The sequence below is a fragment of the Drosophila navojoa genome, chromosome 2 (genome assembly GCF_054131105.1).
Source record: "Drosophila navojoa isolate 15081-1374.11 chromosome 2, UAZ_NAV_1.0, whole genome shotgun sequence".
NCBI classification, from domain to species: Eukaryota; Metazoa; Arthropoda; class Insecta; order Diptera; family Drosophilidae; genus Drosophila; species Drosophila navojoa.
In genome coordinates, this window is record NC_142890.1 from 22,572,329 (window position 1) to 22,598,977 (window position 26,649).

The 26,649-nt window shown below is 42.2% G+C and overlaps 1 protein-coding gene across 1 annotated transcript in view; it reads left to right on the forward strand.

Annotated features, from left to right (window-relative positions):
* Window positions 1–10,948: 10,948 nt before the first annotated feature.
* LOC108660342 (cytotoxic granule associated RNA binding protein TIA1) overlaps window positions 10,949–26,649 on the forward strand; it is a 99,939-nt gene continuing 84,238 nt past the window's right edge. Inside the window, exons 1-2 of the mRNA XM_030383045.2 lie at window positions 10,949–11,163; window positions 11,849–12,840. Coding sequence (XP_030238905.1) covers window positions 12,549–12,840 — 292 coding nt within the window. The 5' untranslated portion in view covers window positions 10,949–11,163; window positions 11,849–12,548. The remainder of the gene's footprint in view (window positions 11,164–11,848; window positions 12,841–26,649) is intronic.

Sequence of the window (26,649 nt, forward strand, 5' to 3'; positions counted from 1 at the left end):
AGATGAAGAAGAAGAACAAACGGAGGCAGCAACAGCAACAGCAACAGCAACAGCAGCAGCGACAGCGACAGCAGCACCAATAGCACCAGCTAAAGTAGCAAGCATTCTGAGGCCATTTTATTTTACCAACCAAAACAACAGCCACCAGCTCCCCGCAGTCACTGATCACGGCAACATTGTAGCAAAAATTGAAAAAAAGATGAAAAAAGCAGCAGAAGAAGAAGAGAATGAAATGAGAGAGAAAAAAGCAAAAGTTAACCACGTTGTCATGTTGCCATGCTTAAATTATAATGAAAAGGACTGAATCTAGCTGCTCATGGATGCGCCCTGCTGCTGCTGCTGCTGCTGCTGCCAGTCTTCGTGTCTTTAAGTCACACAACACACACAGACACACACACACACACATGCACACAAACATGGTTTCTTTTCAGCTGTAGCCTTATTTTACCCAGGAGATGCTGGGGCTGGGCTGGGCGAATGCACAAGTCGATTCCATCTCATTGAAGGCTGCCAGTGTGTGACTAGACACACTTTGCCTTTGCTGCCGGACAACTCTTGCAGCTGTTGTTGTCGTTGTCATAGTTGTTGTTATCGTTGCTGTTGTTGCTGTTGATGTGGCTGGTCCTGTTGTGAGTGACTGACTTTTGGCATCACTTACCGCTCGGAAATGGGATCATCAGCCTGCCATTTCCTTGCGCGCTGCTTCACTACACACAGCCTCGGCTATTCGGGGCCAAATGATTGTTTATGTGCGACTGCTCTTCTCTCTCTCTCTCTCTCTCTCTCTGTCTCTGTGTGCGTGTGTGTGCTATGCGGCCATACATATTTAATATTTCATATGTCTGCAACGATTTCGAAGGTCTCTTTTTGCTTTCACTGTCCCTGTTTGGTTGCTCGCTCAGCGCGTCGCTGCGTATTACATTAAATCCAAAATGGAGCTGCTGATGACGACGAATTGTCCTCGTCCTGCCGCCTCCTCTATGTGCCTACATACATACATCTGTATATACAGCTGTTTATTTGTCACTGCCTGGCCTAATGCGTCGCCTGCCGATTGCTGTTTGCCTTCTGTGTCCTGTTACCGCTCATGTGTATTTCATTTTGTCTTTGCCAGTTCCGCTTGACTTGCTCGCCATGTTGACTGCAATTTGTATGGAATACAGACCTCACAGTCCTCTGTTTCGCTTGGTTAACCTGGACACAGTCTCAGGCGAAGGCCAACTGCTCCTGCTCCTGCTCCTGCTGCTGCTGCTACTTGGCATGTCTTAGTTTTCTTATTTCACTTTTGGATTCTTGCTCGAATTGTTTAGAACAAAAGCTGCAGCTTTAATGCCATTTTAATTAGGCACAGTCCCAGGGGTAACAACATAGTTCAAATTTCAAACAAATTGACCGTTGGCTTTAGCTGGAAACTCTTGCCAAAAGTCGAAAAGTTCCTGCCCAGACGCAGCTGGACTCTGGCTAAACGCACTTGCCCAAACACGATGCACCACTTTGCGCAGAATATATGCACACACACGGCCAGCACCCACTCAGCCAGCCACTTGGACTCTGCCCATGCCCACAAGAGTCGCCCAAGTGGTTGCAGCTCAGCTAAGAAAAATATGTTGGCTTGCTGCCTGTCTGTTTGCCAGTTTGTGAAATCGGCCAAAACTTACGGTAAAAGCCAACTAACTTAAGTCAAAATGTATAACATGCCACGCCCACGCCCACACACTCACCCACCCACAGTCACATAGGCCGCCCTTTAGCTTGTTTACCTTGAGTCGGAAGTCGGCTGCGTGCGGTTCGACGGGGTGGGGCAATGCACACCACTTATGAGTGGTGCAAGTGCACTTTGCACGTTGTCGTAAGCATTTTAGAATATTTCATTGGATTCGGCTACGCTCGACAGCGCCGCATAAATACTTGAGCACTGGGACCACCCAACCACTCACGGCACCTAAAGGCCACTTTGGCAGTGGGCGTGGCGGCACATCACAAGGTCATCCGCTGCCTAAATGCTTGATAAAAAATGTCTCTTAGGCAGCGCCACTCCACACCGAAATCCAGTTACGGAAATGGGCTCAAATTTGGCAAATAATCAGCTCGATCTGTCGACGGGTGTGCATGACTGGCAAATATCCCTTAACAAGCAGCTTTACCAGGTACCTGCTGTGCAGCCAATCGACTGTAACTTGTGACAGTTTCAAAATATTTTACATTTTATTTTATGCAAAAAGAAAAGAATTTATGCTTTGCTAAAATATTTAATGGATTAGCTCAACTTTACAATAATAATGGATATTTTTCTTAGCTGGTAAAACTATTAGCCCATATACATGTATTATATGTAATGAAAAGGCTTTGTTGTTTAGTTTACTGTAAATTTCTGTATGCTGATGACGCTGCTAAACTGGCTGAAAAGGCTTTTGTTATCTTCCGAGAAGAGTATTTAGTGTGAGTAATATAAGAAATGCACAAATCGAGCTGACATACGTACAACAGTCTTTCGCATAGACGCACTTCACTCGAAAGCACTCACAAAAACACATTAAGAGACTTCCGTTGTCGAAATCATACAAAGGTTGGGCTTGGCTTGCCTTGCTGGGATGTTGACTTGGGTCTGGACCGCAGCCGGGATCACTAAAAAATTCCATTTATAAACGGCAACCGTATTAAACCAATCTCATCTCCGGTTGTTAATGACTCGCTGAGTACGAGAGAGCCAGAGCTTTAAGCACCCCAAACAGCCCAAGCTGTCACTCGCCCCTCCCCTCCACGACCACACCACGTCAAGGCTCTTCAGACTTTAACCGACTGCAGAGCGATTCACGCACTGGCCGAGACACTGAGACAAATGAAATCCGACGAAGCCGCCAACCGTCCGCCATGAGCGATGGCATTGCTCATGTGGGCGCGCGCTTGATTGGAATTTGCAGGTTGTCGCTGGCTGTTGCAACTGTTTGCCGAGTATCGCCAACAGCAGCAGCCGCAGCAGCAGCACAGCGACCGCAAATTAGTGCTAAGTGCCCCCCATAGAGCGCTGGGTGATTCGGCATGGATTTTCTTTGGCCAACGTGTTTCATTTGTTGCGGCAAGATTTGAAAGTTGATTAATGGATACAAAAACATTGAGAAAGGCTGCAGCCGGCAAGGCAGGGGGAGGAGTGGTACAAGCATCGTTTGCTTACAGCATCGAGTCCGAGCTGACCAGACGCGAGTCGCCGGAAATGAATAAAGTGTGAATTTTTGTGTTTTCACTGCAATCTCATTGCTTCTTGTGTCTCTCAATCTATCGCACTCTCTCTCTCTCTCTCGCTCTTGCTCTGTTTGCAGAATGCAATTTTGTGATGAAGAAAAATTGATTGTCGTCGAGTGGAGGAACAAGAAGAAGAAGAACAAGAAAAAACATACAAAAGAAAAACACCGCCGCAATTGTAAAATAAAAGAAAATCCCAGACTTTGCCGAGTAGATTCATGAATAAGGCAAGTCCTAGACCAACATCGAAGGACGACAGGCGGCAGCCGCTATTGCAACCCTAAAAAAAAAAACAACAAACTTAATATTTGTTCAAATTGCGGCAAAGAAAAATCGTTCATTCTAAAGTTCAATAGTGCGTAAAATAAATTGTTTCCGTTTTTAATATGCCAGAGCGAAACAGAGCGTGTGCGAGAGGGAAGGTGAGAGAGAGAGCGAGGGGAGGAATAATCGAGCGAGCTTTCGCTTAAAGCAGAGCATTCGCCATGTAATTTCGATTCAATTTAAGGGACTCTCATGCTTTATGCAGCAACTGATAATCAATTTGTCACTTCGGCCCAGTGTTTTGCATACCAAAACTCAATTAAATGGAGCACACACACACACGCACGGCTACAAATGTCGTCATGTGCCCATACAGATACAGTTACATTAAAATTTACATTTACAGTTGCATTTAGAGTTTGCCGGCTGCTGCGACCATCGCGACGGTAAATGCACAGATTTATGCGCTTCGGCATCGCCAATGTCCAATGCATATACATTATAGATATAGATACATATATACACACACAGATACATACATACATATATATGCATATACATACATATGTATCTATGTGTGACTATATGCAAGTAGTATATTCTACAATATTTTTGCATGAATTATGAATTGTGTAAATTGTGAGCGCACACACACACACATACACACACACACACACACAGCAGTCACGCCTATGCGATGCGATATATTGAGCCGCTTGTCTGTGCTTGCGGGCCACTGGATACGTAAGTGTTGCCAAGTGGCGTGTAGGCCAAACCGCCGCGCCAGCTGCGCGCTTGGCCAGGGTAACCCGAACGAGGGACACATAATTTTACAGCCGGAGCCTACAGAGTACAAAAATTTAAATCACTGCCTGGCCTCGAGTGCTTTTTGTTACAATTTACGCTTTATGGGTGACATTTTACAATTTACTTGCTCGCAAAAGCACTTTGCCAGTGTGCGTATGTGTGTGTGTGTGTGTGTCTGACTCAAAGCGAAATGGCCAATATAAATTATACAGTTATGTGCAGTTACTGTGACACTGTCTATTGCCTACGCCGCTGCAGTTCGTTATTTCCCTCCCGCCCCAGCCAACAGACCCGAAATATTTCTAGCGCCATAAATATGATAGCATTTCTGAATCTCCGAAAGCAAAAGATCAATTACCATCACACACAGCTATTTAAAGCAAAGTAAACGCTCTTCTTTAATGTGTAAATAACTAGCCTTTTAGTATGTATTTAAATATATTATTATCATAATTTATATCATTTTTAATTTCTACTACTGTTTTAGAACTCATTAAAAATAGAGGACATATTCTTCTTACAGGCAGACTAGGTATTTTTTTTTTTCAATTATTTTTATTATTTTTAATAATAATATTTTTAATATTTAATATATTTAAAATTTAAAATTTGTACAAAAAAAAAAAAATAATAATTTAATACGTTTTGAGAATAAAATAATGAAGTTAGGCGCATCAGAAAGAAAAATGCATTTAATACATTTAATACACAATACAATTTTTTAATAATTAAATTTGCAATTAATTTAATTTTAGTTACTGTGTAAATGTATAAATTAAATTTATTATATTAAAAAAAAATTTTTTTCTTTTTAATAAATATTATAATAATAAATAATAATATAAAATAGCCTCTGCACGGCACTTAGGCTATCAATCACATATATAAATTGATCAGCTTTTTGGAGATATCACGCTTATTTACCCTCAGTATATTCGTAAGCATAGACAAACCTTAAATGCATTTTTATTTTATTTGAATATGCCTAACTTCGGCAAAGTGTTGAAAACGACAGCCAAATATATTTTTACATAATTATATGTATGTAAGGGCACAGGTGTAGCGCCCAAAAAATGAGAAATAAAGGCTTAGCATTAGATTATCCAAGTAATGCCATTAATATCGTGTTTATTCGTTTCGCATCGAATATCCAAATACTAGTATTAGCGTAAAAATCCACTTGCCTTTCAGATGTGATGATGCGATAATCCAAATATAATTGCGAATATTCAAGCTAGCCCTTATAATTTGGCTTTGTTTGATGAGATTTGGCTGATTGCAGTTATTTCGCGCTACGTTAGGCCAACAGCCAGAGCACAGCTCATATTTAAATAGCCCATTACTCATATAAGGCACTGGCATGGCCATTCAGCACTCGCCTCCACTCGACATTCATCACGATTCAGAATCAAACTGGGTGGACAGTGTAAAATAATGGGCATGCGTCCTGTTGACGCACTAAACGAAAGTTTGTTGTGTTTTCAGCACTTGTATTTGCTTTGACTTTTTGCGCTCTTTATTATCTCGGCTCGATTGCTCTCATTCGGGGCATTATGAAATATTCAGCAACTGTGCCGCGTGCGTAGAGAAAATCAAATTATTGGAGCATTTCACTGAGCAAAGAAATAATATTATTTCGTTGCTCGGCTCACGATTTGTTGCCTACGCATTCAGGTTGGGAAAAGATTAAATTGTCGTAAAAGCAATCAAGTTAATGACTCCAAGAGTATCGCATAGTTGGCCAGTCGAGGAGTGGGTGAGTCCTTTTGAGTGCTCGGCAAACCTTTTTAGTGTTTATTTGTGTTGGATTTGTATTTGCGTACCGAGAAGGTTAGTTTATGCATTTTTGTTTATATTTTATTATTTTCTTGTTGTTTTCTTTTTTTTTTTTTTTTTGTGCGGTCCGAGCATATTTTAATTAAAAATATTAATAATTAGCATAGCAAAACCTAAAACCCTAAGCTGGCCCTAAGCGCGGCTGGGGCGGGGCGTGCCATTGTGGGCCTCGGTCATATCTCAGTAATATACATTAAAGGAGCATAAAAATTCATTACGTTGGCGGCAGTTGCCAAACAAATTATCGTTAGCCAAGCTAAAAGCCAAATTGTGGCGGTCGCCGAACAACAACACCGAATAAAATTGTCGCACTGCAGCCCAAGGAAAGCAACGCACAAAAACGGGAATAAAAAAAAAAATAAATAAAGCACTGAAAACACTAAAACAGGCCGCAGCCCAAAGTGTTTATCCACACAATTTTCAACAAGCCAGGAGAGAGCGAGAGTGAGAGAGAGAGAGAGGGAGAGTGAGAGTGTGAGAGAGAGTTGGGCAATGGATTCAGCGTTCACATGCTGCTTCTGTTTATGGGGATATATACACATGTATAGGTATGTATGTATGTATGTATATATGTATGTATGCACTGCCGTTGGAGCTCATCAAGCAGCTGAACTCCCTGGTTGGGCACTTATGTATTTCCATTATCTGACACACCTATTTAAACATTTAAAGCGCCGAGTGTGACCCCCATTAGGCAGCACCTTGCCAAGACCCACTCGCCCCAAAATGTGCATAAATATTTCACTTATTTCGTTTTTACTGCACGCTCTCAACAAAAATATACATACACATGTGTGTGTGTGTGTGTGTGTGTGTGTTTATGCTTGTTGTTGCTGTTTTGGCTGTGCTTTTTGGGTCGTCTTGAGCATGTGGACATCAATTTATTTAGTGCGACTCCGAAGCAACCGAATTTGCACATTCCGGATATATAACGGGCGCACGAGCGAGCCATGCGCCATCGATGGATGAAATTGTCTGGGCTGGCGCTTAATACGAACTGCCGGCCGAAAGGTGTTTTTGTTTAAAGCATCCTCATTAAGACTCGGTCTGCGTTGTGTTGTCATCAAGCTGGGACCGTTTGGCGACCCTCTTTGGACTCGCTGGGCGCACTTGACTTGTGCTTGGGCCTGCGTGTCCTTGATTGAGCAAGCATTTCGGGAGCCTCTTCATTTATTGACCCTTCGTCTGGGCACTCCTGCCCCAAGTGAGTGCCATTGTCTGCCACTTGTTCATAGGTAAAAGACAAGACTAAGCGTTTACTGTACGGCTCGTTTCACAGCTCCAGCTGGCATTGGCCAGTGCTCGATATTGGCCTCTTTGCCTCTCTCGTATTCAAATACATGCTCGAGTCATTTAACTCCATGTACTTGAGCCGTGCTCGACTGCCAGCCATGGGCACCACTCGGAGCCAGTCTCAGTTTCTCACTCATGTGCATTACCCATACGCCCCGTACACTCGAAATATCTAATTGGCTCAAACAATGCCCTAATTTTCTGCTCAGTCGCGGGTAGCGACAGACTCAGCCGCAGGAACAACAAGCGTCGTAAACAATGCGCCATTGTATTGTCCTTACACACATAAACAGAAGTCATGCCCAAGCACACACACACACACACATACACACCCATACAGACGCACACAGACTTGCACTTCATTATGAGGAGATATTTTTAGACTCATTTCGGTTAAAGAGGCTTAAGCACGTTATAACTTTACCCTTCACCCCAGCTGCTGGCTCGCCCATTGTTATTTGCCCAGCTATTGTTAGTGTTGTTGTCGCTATTGTTGTTGCTGCTGCTGCTTCTTGTGACGCGCACGCTGCAGAGTCCAATTTGACGCTGATTTACCTAACAAGCGCCAGAGCACTAAACAAAAGACAAAGGGTATCGCAGCGGGCAGCAGGGTATGCACGTTTTGTTTTCATTTAAAGTGATTTTAAAAATTTAAAGGGCAATTGTCCTCACGCGTACATACATCCGCACACACACACACACACATGCCCAGTGAAAGGAGCTGTCCTTATGGGCTGCTAAGACAAAATGGCCCTTAGCTCGCCTTTGCCTCGCGAGCTCTAGCTTGGCTCTCATTGTTTACGTCACTTTTGTTATTATGCACACTTGTTGTTGTTGTTGCTGTTGTTGTTTGCAGCTGTTGCTGTTGTTGCATTAAAACATATGCAACACGACTCCAGTCTGTGAGACATCAAATACGCTTACCGTAAGCCCTCGCCTCCCCTCCTCACAGTGGCAGCTGCTGCCCTTTTTCTTCACATTCTTTTAGCACGCGCGAATGCATATGTGTGTGTGTGTGAGTTTATTTGTGTGTGTGTGTGTGTGTGTGTGTGTCTTCTTGTAATGACTCTGACTCTTATGCTAACCAGGACAATGATAATGTCGCATGCTAAATTGCATGCAATTATGTAATTTTCTTGTTTTTGCTACCTTTTTTTCGCTCCCCTGCATGACGACCATTGGTCTCTGGTCTGCATTCTTCTCACTTAGCGCTCATTACTGTCTCCACTGTTGTTGCCCCCAACACACACACACACACATACACAACAATATAAACCGTCCTTGTGTCGTTCTCGTATTGTTTCTGTTCGCTTTTATACTCCACATACTATTTACGTTTCTCAGTAATTATGACTTCAAATGTTGATAATGAGTGCTCACTTTTCGACGACCGTATGTGTGTGTGTGTATGTATGTGTGGCTGCCACATTGCTAGTGTTGCACTCGGTTCTGATTAGCATCCACACAAACACAGTTCGCGGCTGCTGCCCCCCGCTTTCTGCACTTTGCCTTTGACTAAGCTGAAACCTTTCATTCATTCAGGTTCGCTCAGGTTCCTCGAATTTAATAAACTTTGCCATCAAAGAAGATATTCCCGCTTTGCTTTTACTGCTCACTACTATACAGGCAGCAGATATTTGCACACAAAAACTTGGCATAAGTTCTTGATCGACATTGCAGGCGAGACGGCTTGAAGAAAATTTCATTAATTTTTATTATTTAATGCGAAATTTCTGCTTGGCTTTTTCCATCTGATTCCATGTTCACAAATTGATTTCTGAGAATTTTATAATTATACAAATTGAGGGATTGGCATATATATGCTATATTCTTCTATTTAAGAGGATGTTATATGATGATTACAGAATATTTATTACATTTTCTGATATAATATCTCTATTGGCAAACTACGGTTGTGGAAAATAAATTGAGTTTCAAGTCAATTTAAATAATATTAGGGCTCAAAGAATTCTGAAAGTTTCTGAAAGGCGTGCGATCATAACATCAAAATGTTATTTTTTAATAAAATTATAATATATTTTTAATTTAATTTATGATATTATGCTTTGCATAATATATATTTTTTAAGCAATTGCATAAATATTTTTAATTTAATAAATTATATTTTATAATTTTTTTTTTTTTTTATAGGTCCAAACATTAGATTAGTTTCATTTTTAGATTCATTTCATTAACTTTATTTAAGTAGTATATATTTTTAAATTATTTTAAGTAGTATATATTTTTTAATAATAACCCAATTATTTTATATTATATATAATTTTTTTTTATTTTATTTTTTGCTTATTTTATTTCTATATTTTTTAAAAATCAATATCATAATATAATTCGTTCAACGCTCCCTAAGTTTGTCAAAAATAATAAGAGACATTAACCAAAAATGTAATGAATTAAGCTTATTTTTTGTTTTATTTCCTACTTATTTAAAGTTGTTTTTTTTTTTTTTCAATTTTTAAATACAGTAAATAAATACAAATAACAGCTAGTTGTGTGACTGTTTAGGAGTATAACAGTTTGCAACATTTGGGCACAAAAAATAATGGGAATTTCGAGGAACGACAGAGCCAACGAAAATTTTCGATGATGCCTTAAGAGTCGAAAGACAACGGAATTGAAGACTTGATTGGGTTTTATTAAATTAATATAAATAAAGCAATAATAAATCACATACAAATATTGCATTTATCTACATGAAAACAAATAAAAAGTAAATGTAAAATTATTTTATGTTCTATGCTGGTATGAAATTTCAAATTTTTAGCAACATTTCATTAGGTTTTGCGCTCAACTCTTGGGCGATTCGGCGCAGTGGCGCCAGTTGGTGGTGCACGGCAGAAATTGAGTAGCGAAAAGGCACGAAACGAAGTCACACAGACGAGCGACACACACACACACACACACATACAGAGGCATCGAGAGACAGCAACGGTATATTGTAAATGGCGGCGGGAGCGCAGCGACAGCCACGAGGCAGAGAACGAGTGGGAAAACGATGACGACAACGACGACGTCGGCGACGATAAGAACAAGCACGAAGAGGAGAGAAGAGCAGCGTAGCTCGCTTTGGCACTGGCGAGAGTGAGAGCGAGCAATTCGTGAATATTTTATGAACGAGCGCGTTACTGGGGGCTTGCTCGCTTAGGCGACACAAATAACGGGACTGTGGCAATTGGCAGCGTCGGCTCCTCAGCCTCGTCCTCGTCCTCATCGTCGTCGTCCTCGTCGTCGATATGCCACTCGCTGCAGCTCGTCGCGCGTCGTCGGAGAGAAATGTAGGGAAAAGCATCCCGACGTGCTCCTCGTCGTCGTCGTCGTCGTCGTCGTCCTCTTCGGTGTCCACTGCTTACGCGGATCGCTCGCTGGCAGCGGCAGCGGCTGTCCGCCTGGCATGTTCTGGCCAGGATAGCGCCGCCGTTGCCGTTGCCGCTGCCGTCGTCGTCGTCGCAGCAGCGGCAGCAGCGCTTTTCAAATTTTGGCCAATGCGTGCGCTGCTGGCGTTCAGTAAGAAAAGCGTCGCCCAACGGTCTAGTACGAAATCGTACCGTACGCTTTGAGTTCTTTCTGTTCTTTGGGTAGCCAGCGATGATATAGTCGTAAAGTCGCCTAGTCGTATAGTCGCATTGCTAACTAAAGAGTGTGTGTGCGTTGCGCTCGTCTCTTGACTCGTGCGTTACTTGAAACTGATCAGAGCAGCATCAATAAGTAATGACAATTGCTTTTAGAGTTCACTCAGCAATTCTGTGCGTTTCTTTGTTTTTGTTCTTTATTTTCATTTTTGATTTAGCTGACTCCATTTATTGTGCAAGGCAATGATCCCTCTCCCTGGCAGTGCAATCAACTGTTTTACTATCGTATGCGAGATTCCTACTTTTTAGCCAGACTGTAAACATTTTCTCGCCATTTTCAAGCCGCAAACTTTGGCGACATTCATTAAACTTGAGCTATGTTTGTTTAAATTGTTTGGCTCTGGCCGGCTCTTTACGGCATTCGGCTGGCAGTCACTGACATTCAGTGACTTCTGAAGTTCATTGCGAACTCATCAGCGCGCCAGCAGCTAGGAAAATAATTTGCAAACTCTGCGCACTTTTTGTTGCTGCTAAAAACTTTCGAAACGACATTGAGCTGAGACTGCTCGGCTGACTAAGAATTCCCTTCACTTTTTTTTTTTTGTCCATTGCTCAAAACATTGAAGTTGAAGTAGTACTCGTCTCGTCTGTGACGCTGTCTGGCGCACATATGACAGCAATATTTATAATTTCCGCTGTTGTTGCTGCTGCTGCTGCTGCTGCAGACACAACAAAAATTGCAAAACGATAAGCAGCAGGCGAAATCATTTGCGATTACTGGCTGGCAGGCAAATACATAGACCCATATCCCATTCCCACAGTTGAATGTAACGTTACGAAAGCCAAGAAGTCGGTAGAAGGAACAACAACAACAATAATAAAAAAAATAATATTAAATAATAAAAAAAAAATACAATTCAAGTGCGCTCGTGTTCGTGAATTTTCGGTTGAACAAACACATGAGCAAAACGCAAGAGAAAAGCGAGCAAAAATTATAAAAATAATAAAAACAACAACAACAAGCACACACATACACACACAGGCACACTCACACAAAGACACAGCATCGAGTACATAGGCGAAGGGCCAGAGACGCAGCCACAGCAGGAAAAGTGAAAATACACGAAGAAAAGTTGCACAGAGCGGCAAACATATTTCATAAGTTTACACACACTTGCAGAGCCACAGACACGGTCACAAACACACACACACACACACAGAGCCATATAAAACATAGCCCGAAGTCAGTTAGAGCGAGTCCAAGTTGCTTGCGAGAGACGGAAACGGATACGAGGGACACAAAGGCTAACGCACGACCTTTGGCACAGAGTTCAGCAGCTGCAGCAGAGGGCACCGATACGGACACGGACACGGACACGGAGACGGAGACAGGGCACAGGACACTGAGGCGAGGTCAACAAATCAATAGAAACAAAGCGCATAGCGAGCGAGCGATTGGCCACAAAAACAATATCAACAGCAGCCAGAGCTAAAAAGCGTAGCAAAATTCATTCACAAATTATGCTGGCCATGTCGACGCTAATGATGCCCGCCCCAACTATAGCCATGGGGGCCCCGCAGATCACGATGGGCCCCCACAAGCCACCGGAAACGAAGCTGCTGGCCATACACCCAGCCGCTGCAGCCGCCGCCGCCGCTCAGCAACAGCAGCAGTCCGTGACGGCTGCCCATCTGCAGCACAATGGACAGCAGCAACATGTCCAGCAGCAGCAACAGCAGCAGCTGCAACAGCAATCCTCAAATCCACAGCAACAACATCAACAGCAGATCCTGGGCAGCAACTCCAAGCCAGGTAAGCTAACCATTTATAAATAAAAATAATAAATTGAAATATAAAATAAATGTATACATGAAATAATTCACATTGAAAAAAGTTGGATATACATATATATGAGGTTATTATATAAACAATAAAAAGTGATTTTCTCACTAGAAATCATTTTTTAGTTTTATAAGTGCTAAAATTAAAAATAATAATAATAATAATATTTTTAATATATAAATATAAATTTTGACTTTTAAATAAATGATAATTTTAATAAAATAAATAAATAATAAAAAACAAATAAAATGTCAAATATACTTAGGATATTTTATGAGCAAAAGGAAAGACTTTGCGCGCAAGATTTCAAAACACGAAAGATTTCAATTGTCTCACTAAATTCACAAATATCAAAAGTTAAATATTTTTATGAATACTGTGAGATTTGAGCAAGCCGAAGACTTTGTCTGTAGCAATCAAAAGTGTCAGTTTCCTGAATTTGTAACTTTTTGCTGGACACAATAAGAGCATTGCCTCGAGGCAGACAGGAATAAAAAGTAATTTATAGAAAATTTGTATGCAACCAGGGCAACCAGCAACCAGCAACCAGCAACGAGCAGCCAGCAGTCGAGCAATGATTTAAAAGCCGAGGCAACCAAGCAACACATTCAATTACACTTCATGGCAGAGCCTCTGGCAGCGCCACTGGATGGCTAAAACTCTGAGCTGAGAGAATTCCAATAAGTCATAATTTTAACAGACACTCTCGGCTCTCATTTGGCTGTTGGATATTTTTGTGAAACTGTTGCCTGAATGGCCGAATTTGTACATTCGTGTATTCGCATGCCATGGCAATAGCAAGAATTGCACACGCATTCTGAAATGAATTATTGTCGGCAGGCCAGGGCAGAGGCCGGAGTTCGGAGTGCGGAAGCGATGGATGCGAGTGGGGGCGAGTGGGCCCAAATGTCAAACGTTGGCATTACAAGCATAAATATCAGTTACAATTTTCATATTTGCAACCGCAAATACAAAATTTGATACAGACAGGGAGCTGCCTCGGAGCTGAATTGTTTTTGGTGTCGTTGGGTGACGGAGCGGGCCGGAGCGGGTCGGAGCGGGCCGGAGAAATTGCACAAAACGAGGAGATTTACAACTTAAAAACAACTTAGGCCAGAACTTGATAACAAAGCGCAGACCAGACCCTCGCCTGCCTCGCCGCGCCTCCTTTGCTAATGGCACAAACTATATAGGAGTACACAAGTAGTCCCTGCGCTCCGCACAGCCCCTGGCCTAAGCCGGAACCAACGGCTCAGGAAGCTGCATGCAAATGAAACGTTGGCAGCGCCTGCCCATCGACTTAAAACTGTAATGAAAATGAAAAACAGAAAATGAAAAACGGAAAATGTATATATAGTTAGAATAGTGAAGTGTGTCTAGGTATATTATTAAGCCCGTCCCGCTCAGACAAAGGGCGAAGCGAAAGCAAGTTGAAAATGAATTTAATTATCGCAGAGAAAAAGTGAAAATTCCCACACTCGAGTCGGGCAAGTTTTCCTTTGCCGAGGCGTTGTTGATGAGCCCCAAAAGTGTGAGCAAATTGCCAGACAACACGAAACAGCATAACTGCGAAAAACAAGACCAGCAACAACAACAACAACAACAACAACCAAAAGCACTCCAGTAAAGTGAAGTGCCAGTCCACATCCCCTCGAATATTATGGAAGAAGCTGAAGCCAAGAGAGAGAGTTGCCCCAGTTCCGTTTGTTGCCTCAAATGACCACACACAGAGCACAGTCGCCACTCTCTGATGACAATTGACTGGGCAATAAGCGACACTTTGGAGCTAATTAGCCGAGCGGGCAGAGCTCGGCGAGCGTTGGCTCCACATGATTGCAAATTGATAATTAAGCACGCTGCACATTACCAATTCAAATATATTTGAATTTGCCACAAGCCAAAGCCAGAGACAGAGCAAGAGACAGAGCGAGAGCCAGACGAGAGCAGGGGCAGGAGCAGCAGCACAGGTCACAGCAGCCAAGCAAAACAGTTACGAAACTGAATCTGCGGCCAACTGGTGGCGCAGCCAGCAAACAGACGAATGCATTTAAATTTATACAAACACATGTACACGCCACGTACGTATGTACCTACATATACGGACCGCAGTGTACGGTGCATGAACTTTCGAGCAGCACTTGCAAACACACACACACACACTCACACAGTGGCAGACAGCAGTTACACCTATGCGACGCTCCAAAAACAAACTCCAAGATCTGAAGTGTTGCAGCAGCGCGCTGTAGCAGGTGGCAGGTGGCAGGTGGCAGAAGGTGGAAGGCAGCAAGAGCCGAGCATTGCCAACAAGTGCCAACGTGGCTGTGTAAAGAAAGAGACACTAACCGACAACAGCAACAACAACAACAACAGCAACAAAAACAACAACAACACTTGCAATAACTACACAGCTACAGTGAATACCGCTATGAGCACCGAACTTTTGCATTGAATTGATTGGAATTTTCACTATGTGGGAAATAGTTTAAAAAAACTGGATTTTTATACTTAAAAGCAAAAAATAAATCTTGTGGGCCATAGTTTTATTTTTATTGAAAATAGTTAATATTAAATGTTAGTTAATATTTAAGTTCAAGAGCTTAAAACAAATTTTGTTTAACATTATTATATTTGTAAGGCAAATTGGTAGAAAAAATGGCTATTTAAATTAATTATCTACGCATGATAAAAAATGTTAGTCAATATTTTAATTGTATTTATTTATTAATAAAATTTTTTTAATATTACTTACTTATTATTTTTATTATTATTATTATTTTATTTATTTGTATTTGTTTATTATTATTATTATTATTATTATTATTATTATTATTATTATTATTATTATTATTATTATTATTATTATTATTTTTATTATTATTTTTTTTTTTTTCTTTTTTTTTTTTGTAAAATAAAAATAATAATTTGAAATGTATTAGATTATTTATGTATTTAATATGATCTGATGCAAAAAATAAAAAATAAAAAGTAAATGTAAAGATTATTTTATTTCTAAATTTATTTTTTTTTTTGTTATAAAAATATATCATTTGCTTTTACTGACAAATATTTAAACAGAAGTTTCCGTTAGTGCAGTGAATATATTAATATTATCTTGACATCTAAAATTTGTGAATATATTTGATTTTATAACGTCAAGCTGAAGGCCTCCTGCAGAAAATATATTCATGTATGAAGAATACACGAATATTATATTTCTCTAAACAGCATCAGCATTTAAAAATTCTTTGTGCTTAAAACTATGAGATATATTTTTAAATAATTATATAATAAACATTAATGGAAGTATCAAAATAAGAACTTGTTTTCATTTTCATTAAAGCAAAAAAGAAAAGCATTTGAATATGTTTGTTGTTTACAGAGTAAGAGTTTAGTGTGAAAATGTGTAAAATTGGAAATTTGTAAAGTTTACACACATATTTCTTGAATTTCCATTGGAGCGTGTTTTATGTAAATATTGTAGAAAAGCACAAAAACCCTACCAACATAATTCCTGTTCAAAAAAAAAAAAAAATAATAATTTTGAACACCCATTCAAGCATATGGAGGGGGTGTATTAAAAACCCTTTACTGACTGCCAATCTCAGGCACATTTAATCTCCGTCTAATGCCGTCTTGCAAAGGCTTTCTTTACTGTATGCCGCATTAGTCTCTTATGCTGCGCACTGCACTCGCTTGTGTTTCTTTGACAGCATGCGAAGCGGCGTGAACAAGTGAAGGGAAGGCTGGTGCTTCACTTTCGCTTTGCCGCTGGAGACGGCGCCAGCAAAACTTTTAAATTGGTTGGCAACACTTGCCACACTCACACGCACGCACACACACATGTATACAAGAGCGCAATGACAGTCGCTTCACACAGATGCATGTTTGTTTTGGAAATGAATTTGGAAAATTTTGTGCCCGGCTCTGCGCGAAAAGCGAGCGAAAAAGCAGCAGAGAGCAACAGAGCCGTAGCCGTAGTCGTTGCCGTAGCCAAAGCGAAAGCCAATCCAGGCGAGGCACACGACTGCGAGCAGCGACTAAACGTAATTTGCCAGCAAATCATTGGAAAAGCGTTGAGAACAGCAAGAGGTAAAGCGAAACGGCAACAGCCGCCGAAAAGTATGCATTGGTAAATGTGATACATAAATACAGACATGCACATGCATGTGAGTGGGCGTGGGTGTGTGGGCATGGGTGCGTGCATGTGTGCGAGTGCGAGTGCGAGTGCGAGTGGGTGTAAAAGCCACTAAAGTGAAATGCATTTATCGACCGCAAAGCGTTCGAAATGAAATCTGTTTAAGGGATTTTAATACCCTGGCGAACGTGCTGCCAGTGTGTGAATGTCGAAAGGGCGATGGGTGTGTTTGTCTGTGTCCCTGTGTCTGTATCTGTGTCTGTTTGTGGGTGTGTGAAATAAGGACAGGCAGGCGAACACAAAAAGTCAATGAATTCGTTTGGCGAATTGAAAAATTAATTCAGTTGCCGTTGCTGGCGTCGATAAGTAGAAGAAAAGGAAAACTTTACACGCTGCCGCTCACTTCATGTGTCTTGAACTTGGTGTGTATTTGTGTGACTGACTGTATGTGTGTGTGTGTGTGTGTGCTTGTGAGTGAGAGCTTTTTACTTACTAATGATTTCTCATTTCGCTTACGGTATTTCTGTGTTATTTGCGCTTTTTGTCTTACTCCGCGTTTTACAGCAACCATCGAGCCAACGAGCCACCCCCTCGACTTGGTTTGCCTTGTAAGCTCTGGAACAGAGGCCAAATTACTCACTGCCGTTGTTGTGGATTTTCCTCATTTTGTTCGTTTTGCTCGCTAGCAACAACAACAAACAGCAAACGACGAGAAGGAAATTAAGCAAAAAGCGCAAAGATTTATTTCGCTTTGATCAAAATTAAATGAATTGATTTTAATACGCCCCGTGGGCAAGATATTTTCTACGTTGGCCAAATGAAAACGCATAAAAAAGGTGCCGCTGCTGCTGCCGCTTCTGGTCGTGGGCGTTGAACGATATACACCATTGCCATGGGCGTGGCAACAGCCTTGGCTTGCCTCGCATTCCAATCGAGCGTGTTGTGCGTGGCCTCTTTAAGCGGCTTGGTCCGACCAGCTCTGCTTAAGCAGCGCACAATCAATTCTGGCTGAGTTAAGCACTTGATGCACAGCATAGTAACGGAAAAATAGAGTTGCGTAAATATTAAATAGGAGAGCTAGCCCAACATTGTTTCGCATTTCTGGCGAACCTCATTAAGTCAATTCAATTTCACAACAATTTGAGATACACCGTTTGAGATCAAGTATACAAAGTGGGCAAAAAGTTATTACGGCATATGAAAACATAATAGAATTCAATTGTAAATGTAAGGCCCGTCTAGAATACTTACCTCTCCTTTAAAAAATTTAATTTGTTCTAATATTGGAGCAGAGGTGCGATGGGTAATCAAATGTGAACTTATATAATATACAATATATATTATCTAATTGGTATCGAAACTTTTAAGTTTTCAAAGACAATTGGAAAGTGAAAATATTTGATAAGAATATGCAAGCACGAAAGACACTTAAAGAAGTACAGTGAACAGGACAGAAAGATGCAAGCATTAGAGAAAGAGAAAAATATATAGACAGAAGGAAGAACAAAACACAACGTGAGGTAGAGAGAACTAGAAAAAGAGAATGTGCAAAAGAAAAAGAGCTTAAGATAGAGAGGGGCATATTAGTATATAGAGACATAATTATATCAATACTAAAAGAATGATATAGAGACAGATTTTTAGATATATAGAGAGCAAAATAGGTAAGATCCAGACATACGAGAAGAGAGAGACAAAAACACATAAAGAGAGAAAGATAAAGAAAATAAGAAACATAAAAAGAGTTGCGAAGAAAAGGACAAAGACAGAGAGTGTGAGTCCCAAATACACATGCAGAGAGACAAAGACAGAAGAATCTATGCATAGAATGTGAAGAAAAGCAATGGTTCAAGGAGAGAAAGTGGGATAGATAGAGAGTGAGAGAGAGAGAGAGAGAGAGAGAGAGAGACAGAGAAACGAGATAGTTTATGACAAGGAAGCAGCAGCTTGAATAAAATTTACCAATAGTACAAAACAATAATATACATTGAGTTTTGTAAACTCTTCGTATGTTTATTGCATCATTCATTTATATTAATATTCATAAAAAAATAATACATAAAGGTAAATATATATTTAGTTACTCTATAACTCTATAAATAATATAATAAATATATCAACTGATATAAACCAAGTAAAATTTTTTAGTTTTAACTTCAGCTTACTTTTAATGTAATTAAATTTAAGTCCAAAGTAGGAATATTCTCGCTTAGGCAGTTAAGTTTAGATTTCCTCACGCATATTAAAAAGCGCTATAAAAACACATGAGAAGCAGTTGATTTCGCCTTTTTGTCGCTTCAATTCGAATTTTTGTGTTATTTCCGTCAGCCAAATGGCAAATGAAAATTTAACATTTTATTGTTCACTTCAATTGACATTTGGCACACGAATTCGCATTCGCATAGAAAATGAGGCTCGAATTCGCGCCATCGACATTTGGCTGCCTGCAAAATGTTTTTCGCCGTCAACAACAGAAGCGACAGGAACTCAATTTTTGAAAATTCAGACATAGCCATCGCTCGCTGCACTTGTCGTCCCCTCCCGCCCTCGCCACCTACTACCGCCTAGCCCTTTGTCTTCTGCCCCCGTCGGCGCTTGGCGATTTCACCCACATCAAAACTGACTGAGCGCCTGCCTAGTTGCTGGGGCGTGTGTGTGGGCCTGGTCAACACTTTGGCACAATTTAAAGTTCATGCATTTTTCATTAACGCCCAAAAAGGGTGACCACTTGAGTGGGGCATCCATTTCATGGCAGAGCAGCGATACGACGACGTGCTCCATACGGCTTTAGAGACGGCCCAAACAGGCCAACAGCCAGTTAAGATGGCCAGCCTTCTTTTACGGCTGCCCATATGACAAACACAGCATTCGAGAGTCCGATTCCATTTACATTTTGCGCTCTGCTTGGACTGTTTGTATCGATTTTGAGTGTCGCCTGCCATTCGGATGGCTTTTATTTCGTATTTATGTGCGGTGCAGACTATTGACCCTCTCCCAGACCCCTAACCGCTAACTTTGGCACGTTTAAATGCATCGACAGCAGCTGAGGCAGAGGCGGCGGCTGAGGCGGCAAGTTTCCGGCTACGTGTGCAGTTTTTTACTTAACCCCGTGTAGGCGCACATTGTTCACCATTTTTTCTCTCATTTGGGGTTTTATGCCCCTTCTTGGCCTTACCATAAAGTCATTTGGCTCTCGCTGATGGAATTTTAGAGTAGTCTTTGAGCAATGGCCCTGCGAGCTCGACCGATTGCCAGTGGTAAAACGAGCAAAAGGAGAGAAGCAGCAGAGTGGCTGAGCCGAGTAAGCCGAGTTTAATGGGCTGTCGCTACATTCTACAGCATCAACAAAACGCACAGCAAACGTCAACAATGCACACAACAATTTTATGCAAATAATAATTTATGAATATCCAAATATGTAGTTTCGGGCGGGGGCAGCAGCAGGGTGGGGGCTTAAGCACTGGCCAGCACAAACTAAATAAAAATCTAAATAAAAATAAATATACTTGAAAATAAAAGCAAAGTGTAGGTAAATAAAGCATGCAGCAAGGACGATAGACCACGGACTATGGAGTATGGAATATTATGGACTATATAGACTATGTGCTATGGACTATAGAGTGACCAGCCGAGGATATGGACGCAGGCCATAAAAAGTGCTAAGTAAACACATGTGCGACTCCCCCCGGTCCCCTCGCCCCCCGCCCCGGCCCCTGGCCTGTGGACGTGGCCAAACGAATGCCTGCACATAGTGTAAACACATAAATTTATGCATTTTCAATGGAGAACTGTTAGCATAAATTTACGGCCCAAAAAAACCCCAACAAACCAGAGCAGAGCTCGTTGCGGGGGTGGCTGAGTCTGAGGCTGCCAAAGCCAGGCAAAACAAGAGAAGCCAAATGTAAAAAACAAAAAAAAAAAAAAAAAAAAGGAAAGGAAACGAAAGCGTAACAAAACAAAACAAAGCAAAAATAGCGTTAAAGCAGCGCAAAGCAAACAGTCAAAAGCTCGACAAAAAGCAAACAAACAAATAACAAACACAGCAAAAAGGCAACTCTGAACAGGAAAAAAAACGCAGGAGAAAAAAACACAACGACCCACGGGTCAACAGGCACTGTGGGCGGCGGCACAGACAGTGAGTGGGCGTGAGGCAGCTGCGAGAACTACAAGCAAGCGCCAGCAAATTTCAGTGCTTTAAAAAGGATCACACAAATCCCAATCATTGAATCAATATACAGTGACAAGTGCCTGAGCATTGCTTTGACTAGCCCTCTCTCTTACTCTCTCTCTCTCTCTCTCTCTCTTTCTCTTTCTCTGTATGTGTGTATGTGTGTTAGCCAATGGTCAAGTGTTGGCCTACGAAATGCGCAATGATTTTGTGGCAGAGTCTGGTCAACATATGGAATGCTTATCCGCTTATTAGCTGATCAGATATTTAAATATTGAAAATGAGTAAAAAATAAATAAAAAATCATAATAAATAAATAAATAAATAACATCGAATATTGTTTTAAAAAGTTATGTAAATAATCGGAGACTCAAAAAATAATAATTAAGCGAATATAATAACATTTGTGGCAGCCCCGGGGTAGAGCCGCCCAAAGCTGCGGTAACCTTGAGGCTTTTTTGTCTCTGTGTGTATTTGAGAGTGTAGAAGCTTCTCAGCTTGCACTTATTTGCACTAATGCGAAGCTTCAGCTCTGGCTGCAGCTGTGAATTACGCTTAGGGCTCAGCTCTGCTCTACCTTCAGTTTTACTTTCAGCTCTGCCCAGACATCAGCTCTGCCCAGAGTTCAGCTCTGCTCAGCCTTGAGCCCTTCTCTGCCTTCAGCTCTGCTCACAGTTCACCTCTGCCCAGAGTTCAGCTCTGCTCAGCCTTGAGCCCTTCTCTGCCTTCCGCTCTGCCCAGAGTTCAGCTCAGCTCAGGCTTCAGTTTTGCTCAGGCTCTGCTCAGTCTTGAGCTCTGCTTGAGCTCTGCTCAGGCTCTTCTCTGCCTTTTAGTTCTTCCTTCAGTTCTTCTCAGGCTTCATCTCTGCTCAGGTTCCGCCCAGACTTCTTCTGCTCAGGCTTCTGTTTTTTTCTCTACCTTCAGATCAGCTCTGCCTTCGCCTCTACATTTAGCTCTGCCCAGACTTCAGCTCTGCTCAGGCTCTGCTCAGTATTGAGCTCTGCTCTGCCTTCAGCACAGCTCAGGCTCCAGCACTAGCTTCAGTTCTGCGCAGGCTCTGCTCAGACCTCTACTTCGCTCAGGCTTCTGTTCTTTTCTCTACCTTCAGCTCTGCTCTGCCTTCAGCTCTGCCCAGACCTCAACTCTGCTGTGCCTTCAGCTCTGCTCAGGCTTCGGCACTAACTTCAGCTCTGCTCAGTTTTCAGCTCTGCCCAGACTTCAACTCATCTCAGGTTTCACCTCAGCTCAGGCTTCTGCTCAGGCTCTGCATTCAGCTCTGCTCTGCTCTGATCTAGTTTCTGCTCTACTCTACTACTATGATCGAGGCAATCAATTTTCAATTCATCATTTCCAATATATTCCAATCATTTATTTTGCAGCTTTATCCCTTATATTATAAATACCATTATCTCTTAGCACAGCAGCTAATTTGAAACTTTTGTAAGAGTCTTGGGGCAACCCCATTCGAGTGCAAGTTTCCCAACAGCTCGATTCCATTCAAAGCGAAAACTTTACACAATGCCGAATAACAGTCGATGGTCCAAGGTGCGCAGTTTGTGATGGGAAGTTAGATTTGTGCTAGTGTCAATCGAAGCAATCAATTTTTTGAACTGGGCATGCACAGGCATTTGGCCAGCGGGCAGCGGCAGGCGGAGGGCGGAGGGCGGAAAGCGGGACCAAAGTCAAAACGATGCCGGAAACGCCATTGAAAATAGTTGAAAAGGGAAATTGAGCTAAGCCAGTTGCGCAGAGCAGCTTACCAGGGGGCTTGCCAGCTGGCGTCTCACGTTCAGCGCTCAGTATCGTGTTCTCTCTCCTGCTCGTGCTCGGCGCATACCACATGCACTTTCTGCCTGGCTTCTTTGTATGAGCTGCTGCTGCTGCTGCTGCTGCTCTTGCTCTGGATAGATATTCCATTTGCTTTCGCTTGCTGCTGCCTGCCGCCTGCTAGCTGCCTGCTGCTTATGGAAATCCGCATGATGATTGCATATCCTTGGCTGCGTGGAAACGGGGACGCAGCCATATCCCTAATTCTGTTCACGAGGATGGGTGCCGAAACTTTGCGTTCATTTGGTTGGCTTGCCGTATTTTTCTTCATCGTTCCTTTTTTGGCTTTCAGCTGGCTAAACTTTTACTTTGCTCGGTTTTTCCCATTTTCCTCAACGGCAGCCCAGCCAGCGTCCTGCCAAAGTGTTTTTCTTCTTGCATTTGAAGAGCTTTTTCTTAATGTCACTTATGCATAAGTTCCTATGAGTTTCCCCACACTCGCACACACACACACACACGCAGACGAGATCCAGGCGGGAGCTCACGCTAGTGTTTGCTTGCGGATAAGTGCAACGAGCACCACACACACACACACAGACCTCCTCTCTCTGTGTGTAAGTGTGTGCGTGTGTTTGTGTTTGAGACTAACTTGACGGCACATCCTCTGAGGGGATTTACAAGTGCTTAGTTCTATGTCGGAAAAAAACGCTTTAATATTATTATATTTTCTTTTCTATGCACTTGGAATCATGCTACATGCATGTGCACCCCACCCCGCTCCCTGCTCGGCATCCTTGTGCTTTTGCCAGCTGAATAAAATTAAATTAAATGAGATATCTGCTCAACTGTCGAAATAAGATATAAGCAGCCGCGCTCTGCTCTGCTCAGCTCTGCTCTGAGCGGGCACAATACAAATTGACTACAATGACTGCCTACCGCAGGAATCATAAATAATCAGCAGCAGCAGCAGCAGCAGCACAAATGGCAACACCCACATTCCCCCCTCGGCCTGATGTATTACATGTGTTGGCATTATTTACTTAACTCTCTGCTCTATTTTTGCCGCTCCAAAAAGTCAAAGTCTACGTTTGTGCGGCTCTGGCAGCTACTATTAGTGCAGCAGCAATCGAGGCGAGCAGCCGGAAAGCACAGCACCAACAACAACAGCAGCAACAACAACAACAACAACAATAACATTGAAAGCAGAGCTAGGGACCATGAAGAAGACATTAAGACACAGCATGCGTTACTTACAGCATCCAAAAGACGCACATCCACACGCACACACACACACACACACATGCATATATATATATATTAATGTACATGGACATGGCCACGGCAGACATTGGTGGGCGTAAAGAGAAAGAAATATAATGCCAACATAACATTTAATCCAAGAAATTCCATATCGTTGCCAGTTGCTAACAAAAAAAAAAAAAAAGAGAGAAAAGAAAGGAAAACACAACGACGCAGTCAAGGAAAAAACTGGCACAGTGGCACAAAATTTATAAATTATTAAATTATTAAAGCAATAAAATTAATTTAATTTAATTTTTCAGTTTATAACAAATTTAAAATAATATGAATAATAATGCCCAAAACTAAGCAAACAATTTCAGTCAACATTCATTCTCTGCCCACTGTAGTCTGATTCGCCCACTGTATCAGGTGCCTCGCTGGGCTTAGAGCAATGGCTCGCTCATGGCTAATGCTTGGCAGATCATTGCAATGGGCGCTGCTCAAAGAACATAATGCTTATTTCCACTGTGCTTATCTGCTTCGCCAGCGCACTGGGACAGCAGTAAGAGCAGCAGCAGCGGCAGCAGTGGCAGCGGCAGTTTGGCTCTGATGCTCTGGCTGCGGCGCACTTAAATTGCGCCCGGGAAAATAGAAAAGCGCACCAGAAACGCGGCTGCCAAATGCGCGCACATACTGAAGGAGCGGCATGAAGCGGGCCAGTATAAAAGCCAGCGGAAGGAAGAAATAATCATAAAAATTATTTCAGCACACACACACACATGCACACACACGCACACACATGTGATGTTGATCATAATGTTGCAAGGCGTCGTCCGCTGGGGAATTTCTGTACTTTCGATGCCGTCGCAAGATTTTCATTTTAATGACCTGGCGCTGGCAGACTTTTTAATTTTCGTGCTTCATATTTTTCTATTTACGCAGCGTCCACTTTCCCTCACACACACGCACACACTCTCCCTCTTTATGGGGCTAAAGAAAATAGAAGCGAGCGCAAATTGATATCCCGTCGTCACTTTTAATGCCTCCTGAACGCGGTTAATGAAAGCTCGTGTGCCCCGCTCGCTGTGCGCAGCTATTTTTATTTTTAAATAACATTTTACAACATTTCCGCACAGCTTATTCACAGGTGAGTCGAGTCCCGTGCCCTGCGTCACATTAAATATTTCATTTGCGTTATATTTTTCATAGGGCTGGCAGAAGTTGTAATCACATCAGATTTGATGCCTGCAGCGGTTGTCTTGGGCGACATTGCGAATCTCATTAACATTTAATTAGACCATTTTGGTAATCGTAATGAAATGAACTTGTTAGCCGCCAGCGCCTGTTCAGCCATTGTTCAGCTCCACTCCGAGCAGCGAGTCGGTCAAGCAAATTGTCATTGATTTTGCCGCTTAATCTGCTTAGCCAAACCTTACGGCCAGTCGAGCCGGTCGAGTCGGTCGAGTCAGTTGTTTACCTACGGAGTGGAGTGGAGCATAAAATCGAATTAATTTGAGGTGTTCTCTGGCCGCATCTTATTTTGGCTTTTGTCTCCGGCTCCGGCTCCGGCTCCGGCTGACCCTCGCAGCCTCGACGCGCCTTTTGTGTGTCTTTTTGTTTTGGGGCGAGCCCGGCCCGATTCGTCGGTGGCCAACGAATGGTCATTTGACATTTGTCGACAAAACGTTTACATTAAATGTTTTGCCATTTCTTTGCCTGTTTCTGCTCTCCTCCGTCTGCGCCCCTCCTCGGCGACATTCTTGAAATTGTGCGCATTGCCTTGGCAATGGAAGCCAGAGATATTGTCTCCATGGCCGTTGCCTGGGCAGCCTGGCGCTAGAGCAGTTGAGACATTTGCGTTGACAAGTGTTTCAATTTTCAGCTCTATCTCTGGCTTTTCTTTTCCACGAAACTTTCCAAATATAGTTCTCCAAATGTCAGCAGCAGCCAGCAGCGAGATCAAAGATAGAGTAAATATGATTTGGACATTGCTGGAATTGTTCACTTCAAATAGGCGAACAAATTCAATTTATCGACTGCTGCAACAAATATCATGTTGCTCAACAATTTTTTAATTGCTTCCATTGATTTGATTATGCGAGCGCTTTGCATGCTGCACATCTGCCATTGCTCTTATACTTTTGTGCAGCTCTCTTCTAATTGCATTATCCAAACGGGACGAGACGAGACGAGACGATACGTGGTGCCTTCATCCAGCTGCTGCGCAGACCACAAGCTCTCCATTTGTCAAACGGAACGAAGGAATTCAATTAAACACATCAGTCTGTCGGCTGCCTGAGGCCGTCTGTCTGTCTGTCTGCCTGCCTACGCCTATCAGGAATCACTCAATTTACAATTTTTGTGAAACAGCAAAACCACACGCTCCATTAAATGGCAAACAAATGCCAAAAAGCAAGTCAGCCCGCCCACGCCCCACCTACGCCCCCACCTATGCCACAAATGTTGG